General features: G+C 42.1%; 4 protein-coding genes across 4 annotated transcripts; 3 read left to right on the top strand and 1 right to left on the bottom strand.

Moving 5' to 3' along the window:
- Window positions 1–2,112: 2,112 nt before the first annotated feature.
- On the bottom strand, window positions 2,113–2,954 carry LOC135672218 (anthocyanin 5-aromatic acyltransferase-like). The gene is made up of 2 exons (XM_065180674.1): window positions 2,680–2,954; window positions 2,113–2,551 (listed from the first exon to the last, which is right to left on the bottom strand). Exons 1-2 carry the CDS (start codon window positions 2,952–2,954, stop codon window positions 2,113–2,115), a joined length of 714 nt encoding a protein of 237 aa, XP_065036746.1.
- A 1,038-nt stretch (window positions 2,955–3,992) lies between these two features.
- On the top strand, window positions 3,993–7,702 carry LOC135670433 (uncharacterized). The gene is made up of 5 exons (XM_065178656.1): window positions 3,993–4,202; window positions 6,046–6,160; window positions 6,263–6,352; window positions 7,107–7,205; window positions 7,312–7,702. The coding sequence occupies exons 1-5, from the start codon at window positions 4,135–4,137 to the stop codon at window positions 7,408–7,410; spliced, it is 471 nt and encodes a 156-aa protein (XP_065034728.1). The 5' UTR covers window positions 3,993–4,134; the 3' UTR covers window positions 7,411–7,702.
- A 1,192-nt stretch (window positions 7,703–8,894) lies between these two features.
- On the top strand, window positions 8,895–10,132 carry LOC135672217 (ubiquitin-conjugating enzyme E2-23 kDa-like). The gene is made up of 6 exons (XM_065180673.1): window positions 8,895–8,938; window positions 9,018–9,097; window positions 9,439–9,553; window positions 9,644–9,696; window positions 9,784–9,912; window positions 10,038–10,132. The coding sequence occupies exons 1-6, from the start codon at window positions 8,895–8,897 to the stop codon at window positions 10,130–10,132; spliced, it is 516 nt and encodes a 171-aa protein (XP_065036745.1).
- Window positions 10,133–13,275: 3,143 nt separating this feature from the next.
- LOC135670400 (probable pectate lyase 8) lies at window positions 13,276–16,341 on the top strand. The gene is made up of 7 exons (XM_065178654.1): window positions 13,276–13,445; window positions 13,624–13,704; window positions 13,893–13,958; window positions 14,609–15,254; window positions 15,336–15,439; window positions 15,548–15,686; window positions 15,766–16,341. The coding sequence occupies exons 1-7, from the start codon at window positions 13,351–13,353 to the stop codon at window positions 15,985–15,987; spliced, it is 1,353 nt and encodes a 450-aa protein (XP_065034726.1). The 5' UTR covers window positions 13,276–13,350; the 3' UTR covers window positions 15,988–16,341.
- Window positions 16,342–16,934: the final 593 nt, after the last annotated feature.

Here is a 16,934-nt window from a genome sequence, read left to right as displayed (position 1 = left end):
TTTTTTATTTACTATCATTTATTTTATGCTCATAATAGAAAAATTCTGAGTGAAATATTTTTTTTAATTTTTTTTAATCCTATTAATTCATATGAGATTTCGAAAAAATTAATCTTTATGACCGGACAGTGACATGACATTCCAAACCTCTCTCATCACATGCGACAACCGAGAAGAGACGGCTGGGCGTTCGTCAATACAGCAGTGGAGCACATGGCCGTCCTACATCTTGCGTAACTGACTCTTCTCAGATACCCGTCATGACATGGACTCGCTGCATGAGTCGTCATCATCTCTCACCATTCTCTATATTTTCACGTGAGGTGACATTTAATTGTATTTATTTCTGAGAAAAATGTATTTTGGGCGTCTTTTTCTTGGCTCATAGACAAACATGGCTTTGGGTGAATCAACCAAATTGTTCTTTCGAGCGTCGCTTCGTGTTTCGATGCTCTCTATGTCACAACAAAGGTAACAAACACTAGAGGTTAAGATAGTGAGCTCATAAGGACAATTAATACTATATTATATTAAAATAATTTATTATTTGAACATGAGACTTGTCATTTAGTACAGTAATATACTAATCAATTTAGGTGTGACATAATAATTTACATCGCAATAAAAAAGGACTTAAACAAAGAAAAAAACGATTTATATCACATCATAACGAAGGACCCAAGAAAAGTCTTAAGATGGCATTAGGTGTCAATCAATTGTAAAGAATGTAAATAGAAATTTTGAAATGAAAATAGAAATTTTGAAAAAAAAAATAAAAAATACTTTTTATCTACTTACAAGAAAAAAAATCTATAAAAAAATAAATACATGAAATATCTCTATTAAATTAACTTATACTTAAGCATAAAATTCTTGTATCACATAAACATGAAGTACTCTCCTTTTATCCCTTTTTAGATTTATTGAAGAATAAATTTTGATCCGCTATGTATTCATCTTTCTACTTAGATCCTTAATTCAAACTTATCAAGATATTTAATTTTAATTAATAATCTCTAAATTAATTATGACTTTTTAAAATATTTACCAACGCACTAATAGTAATATGTTTTATCGGACAATTCAGGGAAAGATCCAAAAACAAAAAAAGAGGATAAGACCAAAAGCTTATCTCGTCAGCCTTACAAAAAAACAAAAAAGTTTACCAGGTGGCTCCCGCCGACGACCGGCCCTCGATAGCAGAAGAGGAGAAGTTTGAAGCGATTGCAAGGGCTGAAGAGGGAAGACAAAGCAATGAAGGCGTTGCCGTAGAACCCGTGGGGGAGGGGTGTGTGCATGCGCTTAGAGGAAGACGATGGCGAGGCCGAGAGGGGCGTCCGGATCTTGGTGGAGGATATGCTGTTAAGATTCAAAGTATATGTAATAGAAGATTCTAGATTATTATCTTTTTTATCTTATTCTTTAATAAGTTGATTATATAAAATTTTAGAAATAATAATTTCTTAATTTAAATTTATTATTTATATTTATAAATAGATATCATTTATATATGTACATCCATCCAAGTCTAAGTGTTTAGATTAGATTTACTGGACACAAATCTAATAAAAAAAATCGCTTTAACTTTTTTTTTTAATTTTTGTCTTGATTTTTTAATTTAATTTGATTTTTTGACTGATAGTATTTTTTTATTATTATTATTATCATTCGAGAAAGGATTATAGTTGCATGTTATGACATAGAGAGTGACGGGTGAGCGCCGTGGAGGGGCCATAGCATCCAACTACTATATTAGGTTTTCTACCAATGTCTTGGTTTTGCTAAATGGACCGATCCACTATGCTAAATGGACCGTAACGACCCCACTGCTGTCCTATGCAATCAGTGAATAGACAGTAACGACCCCACTGCTGTCCTAAACTAAACTCTAAACGGACCGCATCAAGCAATCGTTATACAGTCTCTACGATCACATCCATCTTTTATTGGCATCGCACCGCAGTGACCATTCCTCAAAGGGAAAGGATCAACCCAGGAGAAGTGAGTACCAAATGCAATGCCCTCGTTCTTGGGCAACACGAATCCGATCTCTACCCCGTCTTCTTCTCCCACCGGGCTCTCTGCCCCGGTGGTCCTGATGGAGGTCCATCTCTACCTTCTGTGGCCTCCCCCACCCGAAATCAACTTTGGCGATCCTGCCACCCTCATGGCTCGATTCGCCAGCACATACGACATTTTCTCCAACCACCTCTCCGCGCCGTCGAACAACCCCTCTTTTAGCCGCTCGATGGTCCTCCCGGTGGCCTCACAGGCCGCCAGGAACCCGTCGTCGTCTCCTCCGGCGGTATCGCCCGACCCCACCTCCACGTAGCACGAACCGACGCAGATCCCGAAGTACCCCGCCGGTAGCGGAAGACTCAGCCGTCCCCTGCAGTCGACGGCGAATGCCAAGTGCGCAGTCTTGTCACGGTCAACGCCCTGCGCTGGGACCAGGCACGGCCACACGTAGGCGTACGAGACGACGATCGTGGAGCAATGGAACGACTCGGTCTTGCCTTCCTCGATCTTGGCCACCACCAGTTGCTTTAGCCTTTTTATTTGGTCTCGGCTGAGGCCGAAGGAGATGCAGAGCTTCCGTCGGCGGTGGTATCACCCTGCGTCGAACTCGGTGGAGCATCGCGAAGTAGTCTCCTGATGCGGTCCATGTATATCGAGTACAGCCCACGGTGATCGGAGACGAGAGATCTATCGATGACGGGCGGCGGCGGTACCACCGGCACGTATCCGCCCGACCGGCAGGCGGAGGCCACGAATTGCACGGAGCTCGAGCCGTCGCCAGCGGAGTGGTGCAAGGACAAGCCGATGGCCACCCCACTTCCCGGAAACACGGTCGCGCCCGTGGCCGCCGCAGAGGTCGTACAAGCCGGCGGCGTCTTACTCCGCCATGGCGAAGGGGACCGAGTCGCCGTTGATGTACCGCCGCCGCCCGTCATCGATCGAAGACGTACTAATCAATTCTACTGTCTCAACAACCGAGTTTTATATATCATCACTACATCACATCGATTTCCACGAAAGTGTCAATGCGTTACCTTGGGCTGATAGTCCATGGATCCAACCCACAATGGGTTTGAACAGTCCACAGTCCACACCCATTTTTAATTTAATCTTAATTAATATTAAGAGGGGTGTAACGATTGTATTTTGGAGATAAAAAAAGACATAGAACAGCAACGTGGAAGAAGAAAATAGTCATGGGATTTCAAAGAAAAAGAAGAAAACAAGATAAAAGAAAAAGAAAATAAAGGAAGAAGACAATAATAACGTAGAGAGACTGTTCTCAATCATCTAATAGTGTTCTATCTCAAATCTACAATAGACTATTGCTATGATTACTTGGTGAGGTTTTAGATAAATATAGACAGTGGTGTGATCCTTGTATCCCAGTTCTCTTGTGATTGTATATTCATTATTTTCATAGTGGATTATATCTAGTTTGTTCCCGTGATTTTTACCTTTGAATAAGTTTTTCACGTATATCTTGATATTCTGTTTGATTATGTTTTTATTTAATTTCACTACATATTATGTTATTTTAGTATTTATTTATATTCAAAATTATTCATGTTTATATCACCTGTCAACGCTGCAGACATTTGAAACTCACCAACCACCGCATCCGTCGCCTATTAAATCGTGGCAGTGCTTTGAACCACACATCACACCGCGAGGCGACTCACTTTTGCCAATAACACAATAAATCCAAGCCGCACGTTCGTTGGACCACTCAATGTCAACCGTCTGATAAACCTTGCGCAAGAGCACCACGGGATCGCTAATTGCATCATCCGTAGATCATATGATCCGATGGCTACGGACTCTCGCTTTCAGAGCAGAACTGATACGCTGAATCGGACGGCCAGGATGGGCGATCCCAGTGGCCAGCGTAATGAAATAAGAATTATGTGGAAATGCCTAAACGAAGACAATTAGGCGATCCGTTTTAAGTGGGTGAGTGAAAGGGCGGATTGGGTCGTTCTTCCTTTCCCCCATTCAGCTTCCGATCCCTTGTGGAGTCTCCAAGAATCGTCGGATCGGAGCGAGAGCGACCGAGCGGGCGACGGATCTCTCGCTCTCCTGAGTCGGAGATCTTCTTCTTGCTTCGCGACGTAGATGGGGTTCGTGTCCTTCTTTGGGAGGGTTCTCTTCGCCTCCGTCTTCCTTCTCTCCGCCTACCAGGAGTAAGCTCTTCGCTCCATCTGCTGTCCCGCCTCTTTCTCTTGCTAGTTGGTCTTTTTTCTTGGATCGTCTGATTTTTATGTTTCGATTCTCTGATCGGATTTGTTGTTTACTTTGTGGGCTTGAATTAGGGTTTAGGGCACTCTTCTCGTACGGAATGGTGGATTTGGTTTGTTCTTCTTAGATTTATCGGGTTTACGTGCTTTGATGAGCTCATATTGTACCCGGAGCTGGAATTTTTTTAGTTTTGTTCGCTTAGGTGGCAGTGCTTCGATCTCGTGATTGCTAATGTTTCTTATCTGTTTACGTTTGGTATGCTGAAGCTGATAAAGAAGGTTGGTTCTTTTTAATCACTGTTGAACCCTTGTGTGGGATTTTAATCGGTTTAGATTTAAAAATGCCTTCTCCCTTCCCTAGAGATTTCTGCTGATTAATGGTCTCTATTGGCATGATTTGTCGAGTTTTATTTATTCCTTTGGTTGAAAGTTTAAATCTTGATTTTTTTTTTATTTGTCGTTGAAGGTGATGTATTATAGCCATTATCGAATTACTTAATTTAACGTTAATTACCTGGAAAAGAAAAATGGTTTGTATTTGGTGTTCTCCGATCGGTGTGAGAGAGGTAATATCGATTGCTTAAGAGTTTGCAATCTTGATTAGTGAGCATGTTCAAGGGCATAATGGTAATCAGGAGCATTTAAGCTGTGGTTTTCCTTGATATTTATGGTAGTTTAAATGAGAAAGAAGTTAATCTAAATACGGTTCCGCATAGGAAGAAATTTCAAGAAGAGTAAAGGCGAAGGAAAGAATCAACCTACCCTAAAAATAAATTCTCTTGATGATGATGCATGCTCGTGGTTGAAGTGTATCTTTGTTTCTGGTGGTTATTTTGCTATAATGCTTTTATTTGTATTCAGTGGTCTGATATCTGATTCTTTTATGATATTTGGTATCTTGTTCCTACAATAATCGAGAAATATGTATTATATGTATTTTTTATTTGCATTTTCGGGTTAAATTCTTTTTTTTTTGGTGGATGTACTGGTATACAATGACAACAAAGTCATAGTCCCAACTATCTAGGGTAGGCTATGTGGATCCTTTGCACCTATTGATGAATGTAAGGATGTACTGGAATATTTACTGTATCAAAATTTCATAGCCAAAATCATCCCCTAGAAAAGGATTATCATTGCTGAGATGATGAATTCATCAACTCAAATTGTTGGTTAAATTTACGATCAATTTTTGATCTTTTTTTTTTATATGAGGCTAGCAGATGAATACTACTTTCATGTAATATATTTGAGTTAGATTGTTATCTATGTTCCACACAGCAGTTGCCGCATACTAATTTCATTAATGCACGCGCACTAGAAACATTATTGGTACATCAAGCTTGTCTGGAAAAGGATTAAGGCATGACATGCCATTCCTATTTAAAACCATTGCAGAAAGGAAGGTTTTCTGATGAATATAAGCAGCAAGCAGTGTCACTTTAAAACTGAGAGATTGAGACGGATAATCTGACACCTACCACTAGAAGGGCATGATATATGAAATCCAACACGAGTTGTATATAGATATATCATCTAGCAGTGCAGTTATACATCTGTATGATGTTTGTTAATATGTTTATCTATATGTATGTACACTTGCACTTCTGTATTCGTGTATACGCGCACATATTTACCACATTATCTCTTTTTCTCACCATTGTTGATCATTAGTATTCCTCTGCTGAATTAGTTTTGCCTCAAGTAATACTGTATCTAATTTTCTGACATCTTGTATATGCATCGCATATGTCCTGATGCTTTCTACTGATATATAATTTCCCTACAGGTTTAGTGAATTTGGAGTTAATGGTGGACCAGCAGCAAAGGCTCTCAAGCCAAAATTCAACCTTTTCATGAAACATACTGCTTCACGTATTGGCATTGCAGTTCCGCATGTTGAAGTAAAAAGCGATCTTTTCTTTTCTTTTGGTTCTTATTTACTTTCAAATAAACATCATATGTCAAAAATATTGCTTGAAACAATCGCTTCCTTTTTTTCTCAGATGAGACATGTTATTGCTAGTACAATTTTTCTGAAAGGTTTTGGTGGCCTACTGTTTATCTTCAGCAGCTCTTTTGGAGCATATCTACTGGTAATTATGTTTTCTTGAATATAACATCGCCGCATGTTTCATATGAGTGTTTTGGCTGGTCTACTGATTATCTTAAGCAGCTTTTTTCTTTTGTGTGCTTAAAATTATGTGTGCTTAAACGTAGCCATTGTCACTTGTTTTATCTGAAAATGAAGCATTTTGCTCATGGACTTCTGGGCTGAAATGCATAAATTTTTTGCCAGTGAATTCAACCAAGCCTTGAGTTTTAGTATCTATCCAATGAGTTTTTAACAGTGGAACCTGAATCTGGCCATAACCATTCAAAATATATTGAACTTTACAGCTATTTTGAACTTTGCTGCAGGTCTCAATGCTTTGGTTTCTTCCTGAATCTCTCCTGGTTTTGTTTTTCATATTTACTTAATTGCCAGTTGATGGATAACTGTAGCTGAGTAACCGCTGAAGAGTTGTTACCCATTTTGCCTCAGTTTGCTTTGCTCAACTCATGCAGCATTGATCTTGATTAAAATTGCCGAGATATCGATACTTATGGTTGTCGGCTTCTTTATGATCATGATTCTTAATCAGTGCCGAATTTGGCAGGATCTTTCATAGTCCAGCAGTAACCTTCATGAACCTTGTGTCATCACTTTCTAACATTTTAGCAGTAATTGTAAATTTGCTGCATGGTGTTCTTTGATAGTTGATGTGTCTTATTATTTTCATTTTTGTAGTAGCAATTGATTTTGTTCCATGACCATTTGTAAAAGTTGTAACATTTATCCATCTGCAGCTTGTTTACCTAGCTTTCATTACCCCAATTGTGTATGACTTCTACAACTATGATATTGAGAAGGCAGAATTTGTGCAGCTATTCAGCAAGTTTAATCAGGTTTTTCTTGCATATTCCGCATAATTTCTTTTCACACATCTTTGTTGTTATGGAGCAAGATTTTGTATAATTGGTTGTGGTGCTTATTATTTCTAATTTGTATCAGAATTTGGCTCTCTTTGGTGCACTGCTCTTTTTCTTGGGCATGAAGAACTCCATTCCAAAGCGGCAGAAAAAGAAGGTTACCAAGACAAAAACCAATTGAATGTTCTCATGGTCCTTCCACTGCTAGTTGGCAGGAATCAGGTAGTTGTCTTGGTTTGGACCTCACCGGAGAGTACCACAGTCATGTCACGTCCACCTGTTATGGAGACATCAGATTACCCCCACAGTGTTATGTTTCTATTGTATCAAGATATACTTGAGCAGCATGGGCCAACTAACTATAGTTCTATTTTCCCCGGTTCAAATTGTTTGCTTAGTTTGTTTTGCAGTTTATATATCTGTGACAATTACGGTATTGCATTTGGATATGATAATGGTGAATTTTACTTGAATCTGATGGTTCTTGCTGCACTAGGCAATATCCTGGATCAAAATGTGCATGAATATCCATGTAACCTAGTTATGAACTTGTATATCTGAACTTGTTTGCCATTTTCTTTTCTTATTGTCCGATATATAACCCAAGATATGATACGTTGATGTCTTATTTTCAAGGTGTTAGAGATGTTTGGCATTGGACCTGCAAGATGTCTTATTTTCAACTGAGGCCAATGAGTTCCAGAATCATACTACAGAGAGTTCTACTTGGCTGAGGAAGACGACGCAGTGAAGCAGCTAAAAGCCACGGCCGGCCAAATAGAATATCCCTCTTTAGTCATCAAACCCTCTTATTTCTTTGATCCAAACATTTTGACGATACTGATGTTCTTTAACCTTGTCACCGTCTCCAACTCCTCCACACTTTTATCTGTCGCTATCCAAACGTGATTCCTTGGTATAATACAAATATTAAAAAATTGACATATTGGATTTTCCTGTTATATATATATATATATATATATATATATATATATATATATATATATATATATATATATATATATATATATATATATATATATATATATATATATATATATATATATATAAAACAGGAAAATAAAATAAGAAGACTTGCATTAATGATTATTTTACTATTTATAATCTCATTTTTTTTAATATTTTAAAATATTATTCTTATATAAATATCCCTTTATTTTTCTCTTCCTAATCATGAGCACTGAACGACATTGATTGTCAGACGAACTCATAAATAAAGTTTCAACCGATGAGATAAGAGATCATGGGAAATAAATATATATAATTGTTAATTTAGATATTATAAATAATAAAATTATATTTTAATATTTTTAAAGGATGAACAACAGTAAAATGGTCGTGAAATAAAAAATGAGGGTTGCCAACTAAGAAAATTGGTGGCTGTGGAGAAGGGAAGGGCAGTTAGATGACATCAGAAAAGGTGGGATGTCGAGAGTTCAGAGCACGATTGGTGATTCAAAGACGTCAGGGCGGGAGCGCCCTTCTTCTTCTCCCTCCCCCATTTCCAAGCCCTTGTCCCTCATCTTCGCCCCTTGCAGAGCAGAGAGCAGAGAACAGAGAAGAAGCTTTCGAGAGCGCCCACCCCAGTCCCGTTCCCCTTTCCTCTCGGCCACGTCGGAGCCGGACAAGGAAGCAGGATCGGGAATGTCGGCTACGACGAATCGCCGCCAGAAGGACATCACGAAACTGTAAGAGGAAAATGGCTTCCACCCGATGACTTCGACGGGGTCTTGCTTGATTCTTGTTTCTGTTTCGTGTGGCGCGTAGGATGATGAAAGACTACAAGGTGGAGATGGAGGCCGATGACTCGAACAAGTTCTTTGTTTATCTGCACGGCCCCAAAGAGAGTATTCCATCTAACACACGTCGATCTCTCGTTTTCCCTTTGAGTTTCTCTCAAACCCGGGTTTTCTTGGCTTTTCTTTCTTCCTTTCCGGTATTCGACTGTTTGGGCAAAGATGGAATCGAACCAATCTTTCACTTTCTTGATGTAATGCAGGGAGTCAGAAACCATCTGCGGCCTTTATTGCCTCTCGATCTGCTTTCTTTGTGGTTCTTCTTTCGACAAACGAAGTTAATGTCTTGTTGGTTTTGAGATGATTGATATATCGCCTCATCATCGATTCTTTTAGTCTGTTAGCTTTTGATATAAAGAGTGTTTCCCGTTTCTGATTGTCGAGCATGGCAGGTCTTTACGAAGGAGGTGTGTGGAAGCTTAGGGTGGAACTCCCAGACGAATACCCTTTTAAATCTCCATCAATTTACTTTGTTAACAATATATTTCATCCTAATGTAGACGACGAGTGAGTCTTCGAGTGATCCCTTCTGTTGGTAACCCTTCCACTTCCTGTCACTTTTGAGTCTCAAGGTTGGAATTCTTGGACTTCATTCAGGTCCGGTGAAATTTGTGTGAATGTTTTCCATGAAGATTGGAGCCCCATGATCGGTAAGATCTTTGCTGCTTGTTGTTTCCGCCCATAATATGTTTGTCATATAGTTTCTCAAGATAATCTTTCTGCAACTCTCGTGTCAGATCTTCACACCGTGTTCGAAAATTACATTACACAATTTCTTTTGACTCCAAACCCTTTGAACCCACTGAATGAGGAAGCTGCAGAACTAATGATCACTGATCATTATGCTTATGAACAGAAAGTGAAAGGTGACAGGTTTCTGTTTTGTGCTTGATATATTTTTGTTTAGATCGAGACATCATATACATGTTTTATTTCCTTGGTTTAACAATGTTGTGTTTCTTAGTGTCGTTGTTTTCCCCTTAACATGTAGAACACTGTCAAAAATATGCAAAGCCCGCAGACGTTGGTGTTTCTGAAGACAAAAAGCTAAGCAAAGAGGAATCGGATCGGAACGATGAACATTAAGTGGGAACCTTAAATGAGGTTCTTCTGTTTTCTGCACATGTTCGATTCAGCTTATGAACTCTTCATTTCTCATGTGGGCATCGCAGATAGGCATTCTCGGGCATGGAAAGCGAGTCCGTGGGTATTGCGTGAGCGGACATAGTGCCACCAGCCGGTAGATCTATGACTTGGAATTTCAACATCCTTTGCTCATGCATGCTATGTGCCACTAAAAAGATGGCCCTTCTTTTTGCTGTCTGAGCAATTGGCTGACGCTCTCACCCGCTCACACATTGCTAAGCACTCAAACTCAACAGCGTAAATAGGTAAACCATCAAGGATTCCTCCGGGCCTTTCTTTTTATCTTGTTGAGGAGAACTGTTACTGGCCCCTAACAATCCTAATGGTCTCATGAAGTGATCTCAGACACTATGTCACGCATGCTTTCGTTCGAGTGACGCTCTCTCTTCTCTCTCCGCTTAGCTATAAATCCCACCACCACCACCAGCAGTCTGAGTGGTCGAGGAGAGACATCGAAGAAGCGATTAATTGTTTTCTTGTCTTCCCTCCCTACTCGATAGCATCAGCAACAGAAGAGGCGAGAGATGGGTTCGTCGTCGGCGGAGAGCTACGATTACGCCTTCAAGATAGTGCTGACAGGGGACTCATCGGTGGGGAAGACCAGCTTCATCTCTCACTTCGTGGGCGGCCAACGCCCCAGCCTCGGTGTGCTCACCTCATCATCGCTGGCTTTTTCTATTTTTTTAATTAGAAACACCGTTTGAGAAAAAAAGGAATTATTTGAGAAAAAAAAATCTAAAATAAAATTTTTTGAGTATCAATGGCAAGAAACTGAAGCTTACCATATGGGACACCGATCAGTTTGAATTGTGAAGAACATGGTTGATGCATGTTCTCCCACCACTTGTTAAAAGAACATGGTGGAATCTCGGCGAGAAGCTGTCCACTTTGAGATGTTTGAAGTGGATCTTCATGATGATATGCTCAGGGACCACCCGATAATTCTGATACCATGTTAAAAGAGAATATAAGATAAAAATTACTGAAGAAGTTATCCGTAATATTAGAAACATTGAGAAAAAAAATCTAAAATAAAAATTTCTGAAGAAGCTAGTCCACTTCGAGACGTTAGAAGTGGAACTTCATGATGATCTGCTCGGGGACCACCCGATAGCTCTGATATCATGTTAAAAGAGAATAGAAGATAGAAATTACTAAAGAAGCTATCTTGCATTGACATGTTCTCTTCCTATTTATACAGATTGAAATGGAGGATTTTCCTCAAGAGATTTCATCATACAATAGGAAAATTTTATTTGCTATTACTTCTTCTTCTTCTTTATTTGAAGCTCATTGAGTTCCTTCGGTGCACTCGTCATGTCATCACTTATGATTTGTCTGACAGAGTGACTTCATATTATGCTTATTTTAATGAGGTAAATAATTTTTCATTATCTCAATTGAAGTAACGAGTCTCCCTATATGGGAGGTTCATTATTTCAACTAGTCCCCGTGTTCTTCCAATTGATCTCTTAGTTGTTGAGAGGGTTACTCAAAAGCGGTATATAAGGCGTACCCAGTAAAATTTACAAGTAAACCTGATATGAAGATGGCGATTAGGATTGCTGTTTTCATTTTTAGACAATTTCAAGAACACAATGGATGTACGATAAGATCATTTATTCATGCCCTTTTTACGATATAATAATAATAACAATAATAATTGCTTATTTTTGCAGCTGGACAACAGAGGTATAGGACGGTCACTAAAGATTACTATCGATGCGCGCATGGAATAATCATGGGTTACCCCATCTCCCTTTTATGTTTTCATTCATGGTTCCCCAGATCAAGTTTCATTCCTCTAAACTAGTTGCATGTTTTATGCCATTATCTACGTTGCTTTATCATTGCCGTAGCTTGCGGCCATCCTTATGAAGATTGTTTTTAATCTGTAACTCAACCACGACTCAATCATTTCTCTTTGTGACTTTCTCATTGCATTATGTGGAGCTGCGATGCACACCATCGCGATCCTAACCACTGCTCTGTGCAGATACGTACAAGGTGAGTGATAGGAAGGTGACAAGGGAAGAAGCAAGTGCCTTGGCGAAAACAAATGGGTAGTTGTTTCTCGAGTGCAGTGCAAAGACACGAGAAAATGTGGAGAAATGTTTCCGTGATCTTGCACTGAAGGCACAGTATGATATGCACTGATACGAACGGGCCAAGCAATTCTCCTTTCACATGACTCGCACTGCATGACGTGAACACGAGGGTACTGTTTCCGGTTTTCATATAATGCACGACATCATGAAGGAATTATTTCTATAAGTTTAGTGATCCGATGATGATGATGATGATGATGATGTATCAAATAAAAATGAACCTTCTTGTGCGATTCCTCAATTAAGAAGTAAAATATTTCATCATGTTTATTAAATCAATATAATTACGACTATATCAGATGTGAAAATTATATCAAACGAGCAAAATTTGCTTTGACACCACTACCGATTATTCTGAACATTAAATCTTAACTCAAATCAAAGTCCAAACCGGTCCATGCTTATAACTTGGCCAAACACCATAATTCCATTGAAGCCTTTGGGTGCACTCAAGCATGCATGCAGGGTGGTAGCTTCAACGAAAAGGTTTCTATTTCTCGTTGCCGATATCCTCCCCTGCAACCCATCTTTGCTGCGCCATTTATGGAGACTTGCAGCATTGCTACACCACGATATTAAAAGCGAGAGAGACGACAAGCGGATGACACAGTCAACTCGGTCCACTTTGGTCGTTCTGGTTGCCCAGATGGCACCGAGTCGACCCGTGAGTTAGCGCTCGTAACTAGTGCCGCAGCAACCGGCTCCTGCTGGTACGCCATCACACGTGTCACCCGGGCCCCAGCTCAGTTGGACCGAACGGTTAATATTAGTTGGGGCGTCAATCGCACGAATTGACGCTGCGCGCACCGTCGTCGTCGTCGTCGGTGCCCCCCTCACGCCGTTAGCGAAGGTGACGCCCGTTAAGTTGGGGAGTGGGGTAGAAGTAGAGTGGAACGTCCCTATAAGATGACGGTTCCGTCGTCGGATTCAGTTGGACTCCCTCCCTTCCCTTGACCTTTCTATACCTCCCTGTGGACTGACAGCGAATAGAGAGAAAGCTACCGATCTGCGTGCGAAGAGGAAAGGGAGGTTACCGAGGCAACGGCATTGATGGCGATGGTGCTTCGGAGAAGGTCGTCGTCGCTGGTGTTGCTCGGTCTCTTCGTGATCCTATCTACGGGAGGCCGGGAATCGTTCCCCTCGAGGTACATTTTCCGATCATCGATTTGTGCTGGTCTTTTGGAAGAATCGTGAGGAGCTATGGCGTGTGGGAAACCCTTTGCCTTCTCTTCGCTCCTCTGTTTGGGAGTTCAAGCGAATTCGGTGATCTCACCTTGGATCCAAAGTTCAAACGTTGGTCTAATGTCTTCGAGTCTCTTTCAGGGCCGGAGCTGCTGCGGCAATGGCTCCGCGGAGCGTGACGGCAACCGCGGAGAACGACACCTCTTCCGCCATGGCGCAGAGGTCAGTCAGTTGCTGTGACCGTAATATTTCTTATAGTTAATAATTATAAATCTGGACTTTAATATATATATATATATATATATATATATAACAATAATAATAATAATAATTCTATCATCTCTTCGATCGAAATGTGGAACGAACGATTACAGCGAGCGACTGACTGTTGAGTCCACTAAGTGAACCAGGTTCGAAAGTGACGTGGTGGTTGGCGCGGTGGACGACCCAGAATTTATAGCGTCAAAAGTGAACATGTAAGTAAGCCCACCACTTTGTTGCCTTCTTTTACAGTTATTACAAGTATACCAAAGATGCAAATTGGAGCCGCATACATTAATCTCGGATCAATCTCCTGTTGCTTCTGACTTGATTCCTATGAAGCACTACTAGTACGTCGGATTCCTTTCCTAGTTGCAAAATGAGTTGTTTCGGTTGGTCAAGGCAATTCCTGGCTGGCTGTGTATATTGAATTACCATCGTGGACTGGGGCGTGTGGGCCGTGACACGTCGTATTCTCTGCTCTCACGTCTTCTCCGATCCTGTTGTTTCTGCCCGTTAGCAAACGCATGCCGATCCGACCGAGTAACAACCAGTGGTACCCCCAGTCGAGCTATGGTTGTTATGGCCGTCGAGGTGGATCGCATTTAAACTTGTGGGTGGTGGTGTGTCGCATCGAGGATCGTGCATCAGCAATTGTTTGACTTAGGTATAGCCTTTTCGTGTTTTGTTGATCTGGAGACCCCCACCGCTCTCTGTCTGTGGTTTATTGTGGTTCAAATTTGAGGGATTAAACATCGTGTTTCTTTCTCAATCATCATGTTCTCCTTTTACGATTTGCAATTGGTCTTGCAATTGTAGTTGTGGCACTAATTCTTCTTCACGATGATGAATGTTGTTTGAGCAGGCAGATCAGCAACGGCACGGCGCGCCGGTCGCTCGACGACCTTTCCACATGCGTTACGGGAAACCCCATCGACGACTGTTGGCGCTGCGACCCCAAGTGGCACCTCCGCCGGAAGCGCCTCGCCGACTGCGGCATCGGGTTCGGCCGCAGCGCCATCGGCGGCCGCAACGGGCGCTTCTACCACGTGACCGACCCCAGCGACGACGATCCCGTGAACCCCCTCCCCGGCACACTCCGCTACGCCGTCATCCAGGACGAGCCCCTCTGGATCGTGTTCAAGCGCGACATGGTCATCGCCCTCAAGCAGGAGCTCATCATGAACGGTTTCAAGACTATCGACGGCCGCGGCGCCAACGTCCACATCGCCAACGGCGCCTGCATCACCATCCAGTTCGTCACCAACGTCATCATCCACGGCCTCCACATCCACGACTGCAAGCCCACCGGCAACGCCATGGTCCGCAGCTCCCCCTCCCACTACGGCTGGAGGACCATGGCCGACGGCGACGCCATTTCCATCTTCGGTTCCAGCCACATCTGGGTCGACCACAACTCCCTGTCCAACTGCGCCGACGGCCTCGTCGATGCCGTTATGGGTTCCACGGCCATCACCATCTCCAACAATTACTTCACCCACCACAACGAGGTATCTCCCCTCTTCCTTAACGAAACTCATGTAACGCTACGTGTGTTTTGTGAGCTCGAGTGACAGATTAATCTTGTACAGGTGATGCTTTTGGGTCACAGTGATTCCTACAAAAGGGACAAGGCTATGCAGGTGACCATTGCCTTCAACCATTTTGGTGAAGGACTCGTTCAGAGAATGCCAAGGTACTCCTAAGATCTCTGCAGGGGACCGGAGTTGTAGGCTTACACACAAGTCATTAGATTACGGATGTCCTGTTTATTATCGAGTTTTACCATCGTGACGAATTGCAGGTGCAGGCATGGTTACTTCCATGTGGTGAACAACGATTACACTCACTGGGAGATGTACGCCATTGGAGGAAGTGCGAATCCGACCATCAACAGCCAAGGCAACAGATACCTTGCACCTACCGATCCTTTTGCCAAGGAGGTAAATTAGTCTCGATTATGGATCTAAGAGCTCCTTCAGCATCAACCACAATATTCCACGAGTTAGCTCTGTTTTGCAGGTGACTAAGAGAGTGGCCACTTCGAGTGATACTTGGAAGAGCTGGAATTGGAGATCAGAGGGGGACCTGCTACTGAATGGTGCTTACTTCACCCCTTCGGGAGCTGGTGCCTCCGCAAGCTACTCAAGGGCCTCCAGCCTCGGGGCCAAGTCCTCCTCCATGGTTGCTTCCATCACTGCAGGGGCAGGGGCTCTCCAGTGCCGCAAGGGTTCCTTGTGCTAACGCAAGATTCAACAAAAAGAATGAGAAATAACTGCTCCCATTCGACATTGGCTGCACATTTTCCAACCTCCCCCTGCAACTCTGTGTATGGGAGCAGGTGCGAAGAAGTGGTGTGAAATTGTTGTCGGATGATGAATCCCTTGTTATCCATGTCCAGTTTGTCCCACCCACTCAAATTTCCATATATCATCATAGTTTTCTGTTCCTTGGTCTAAGATACATTCAACTCATCATCAGACGCATCGAAGTAATTAGCAGAACAAGCATTTCCTTGTAACATTGGTCTGTCCAGTTAACATTGTTTGGAAAAGCTTATAAATTAATGGGTTATCTTTGTTACAATGATTTCGGAGACATCCAACAGTGTCGCCGCACTATCGATTGAAAGCTGCAGATCGATAACTAGAATTCACAGAAATCGGTCACCCATGCTCTGGTGTTTCAGGTCATGCAGATTTGCAACCTGCAAACCATCAATTCCAAGCAATGTTTACATTCTTCTGCGCATCAAAGTCATGCATCAGACCAAGCGACATCATAATATCCAATCTGGGCTTCGGGGATCGCCAACGCCTTCCACACCGCCGCAGACGCGGTGACGACGTCGTTTCGGCACGGCGGCTCGAAGCTATTCTCCGCGTCGCAGCCGTTCACCGAGTCGCACTCGTCGATAACCTTCGCCAACACAGTCCTCCCGTTGGCGTTGATCTTGATGTTCTTGTTGCATCGGCTGCTGCTGTCTCGTCATCGCTGCGGTACTTGCTGTCGCACTCCGCCTCGGGCGAAGCTGATGCTCGACAAATAAGCCGGGGTGGGGTGGCTCCGCTCAACCTTTTTGGTTCAATTGGTGCCATACTCCTTTAATTCAAATATAGTTTCTTCAATAGGTTTCTTAAAGAGGATAAATATTTTTTTAAATTACAGTAATGTATTAATTATTAAGGTCT

The sequence above is a fragment of the Musa acuminata genome, chromosome BXJ1-4 (genome assembly GCF_036884655.1).
Source record: "Musa acuminata AAA Group cultivar baxijiao chromosome BXJ1-4, Cavendish_Baxijiao_AAA, whole genome shotgun sequence".
In the NCBI taxonomy this organism is placed as follows: Eukaryota; Viridiplantae; Streptophyta; class Magnoliopsida; order Zingiberales; family Musaceae; genus Musa; species Musa acuminata.
The sequence above is the reverse complement of the archived record's forward strand: the minus strand, read 5'-3'. Positions and strand labels throughout refer to the sequence as shown.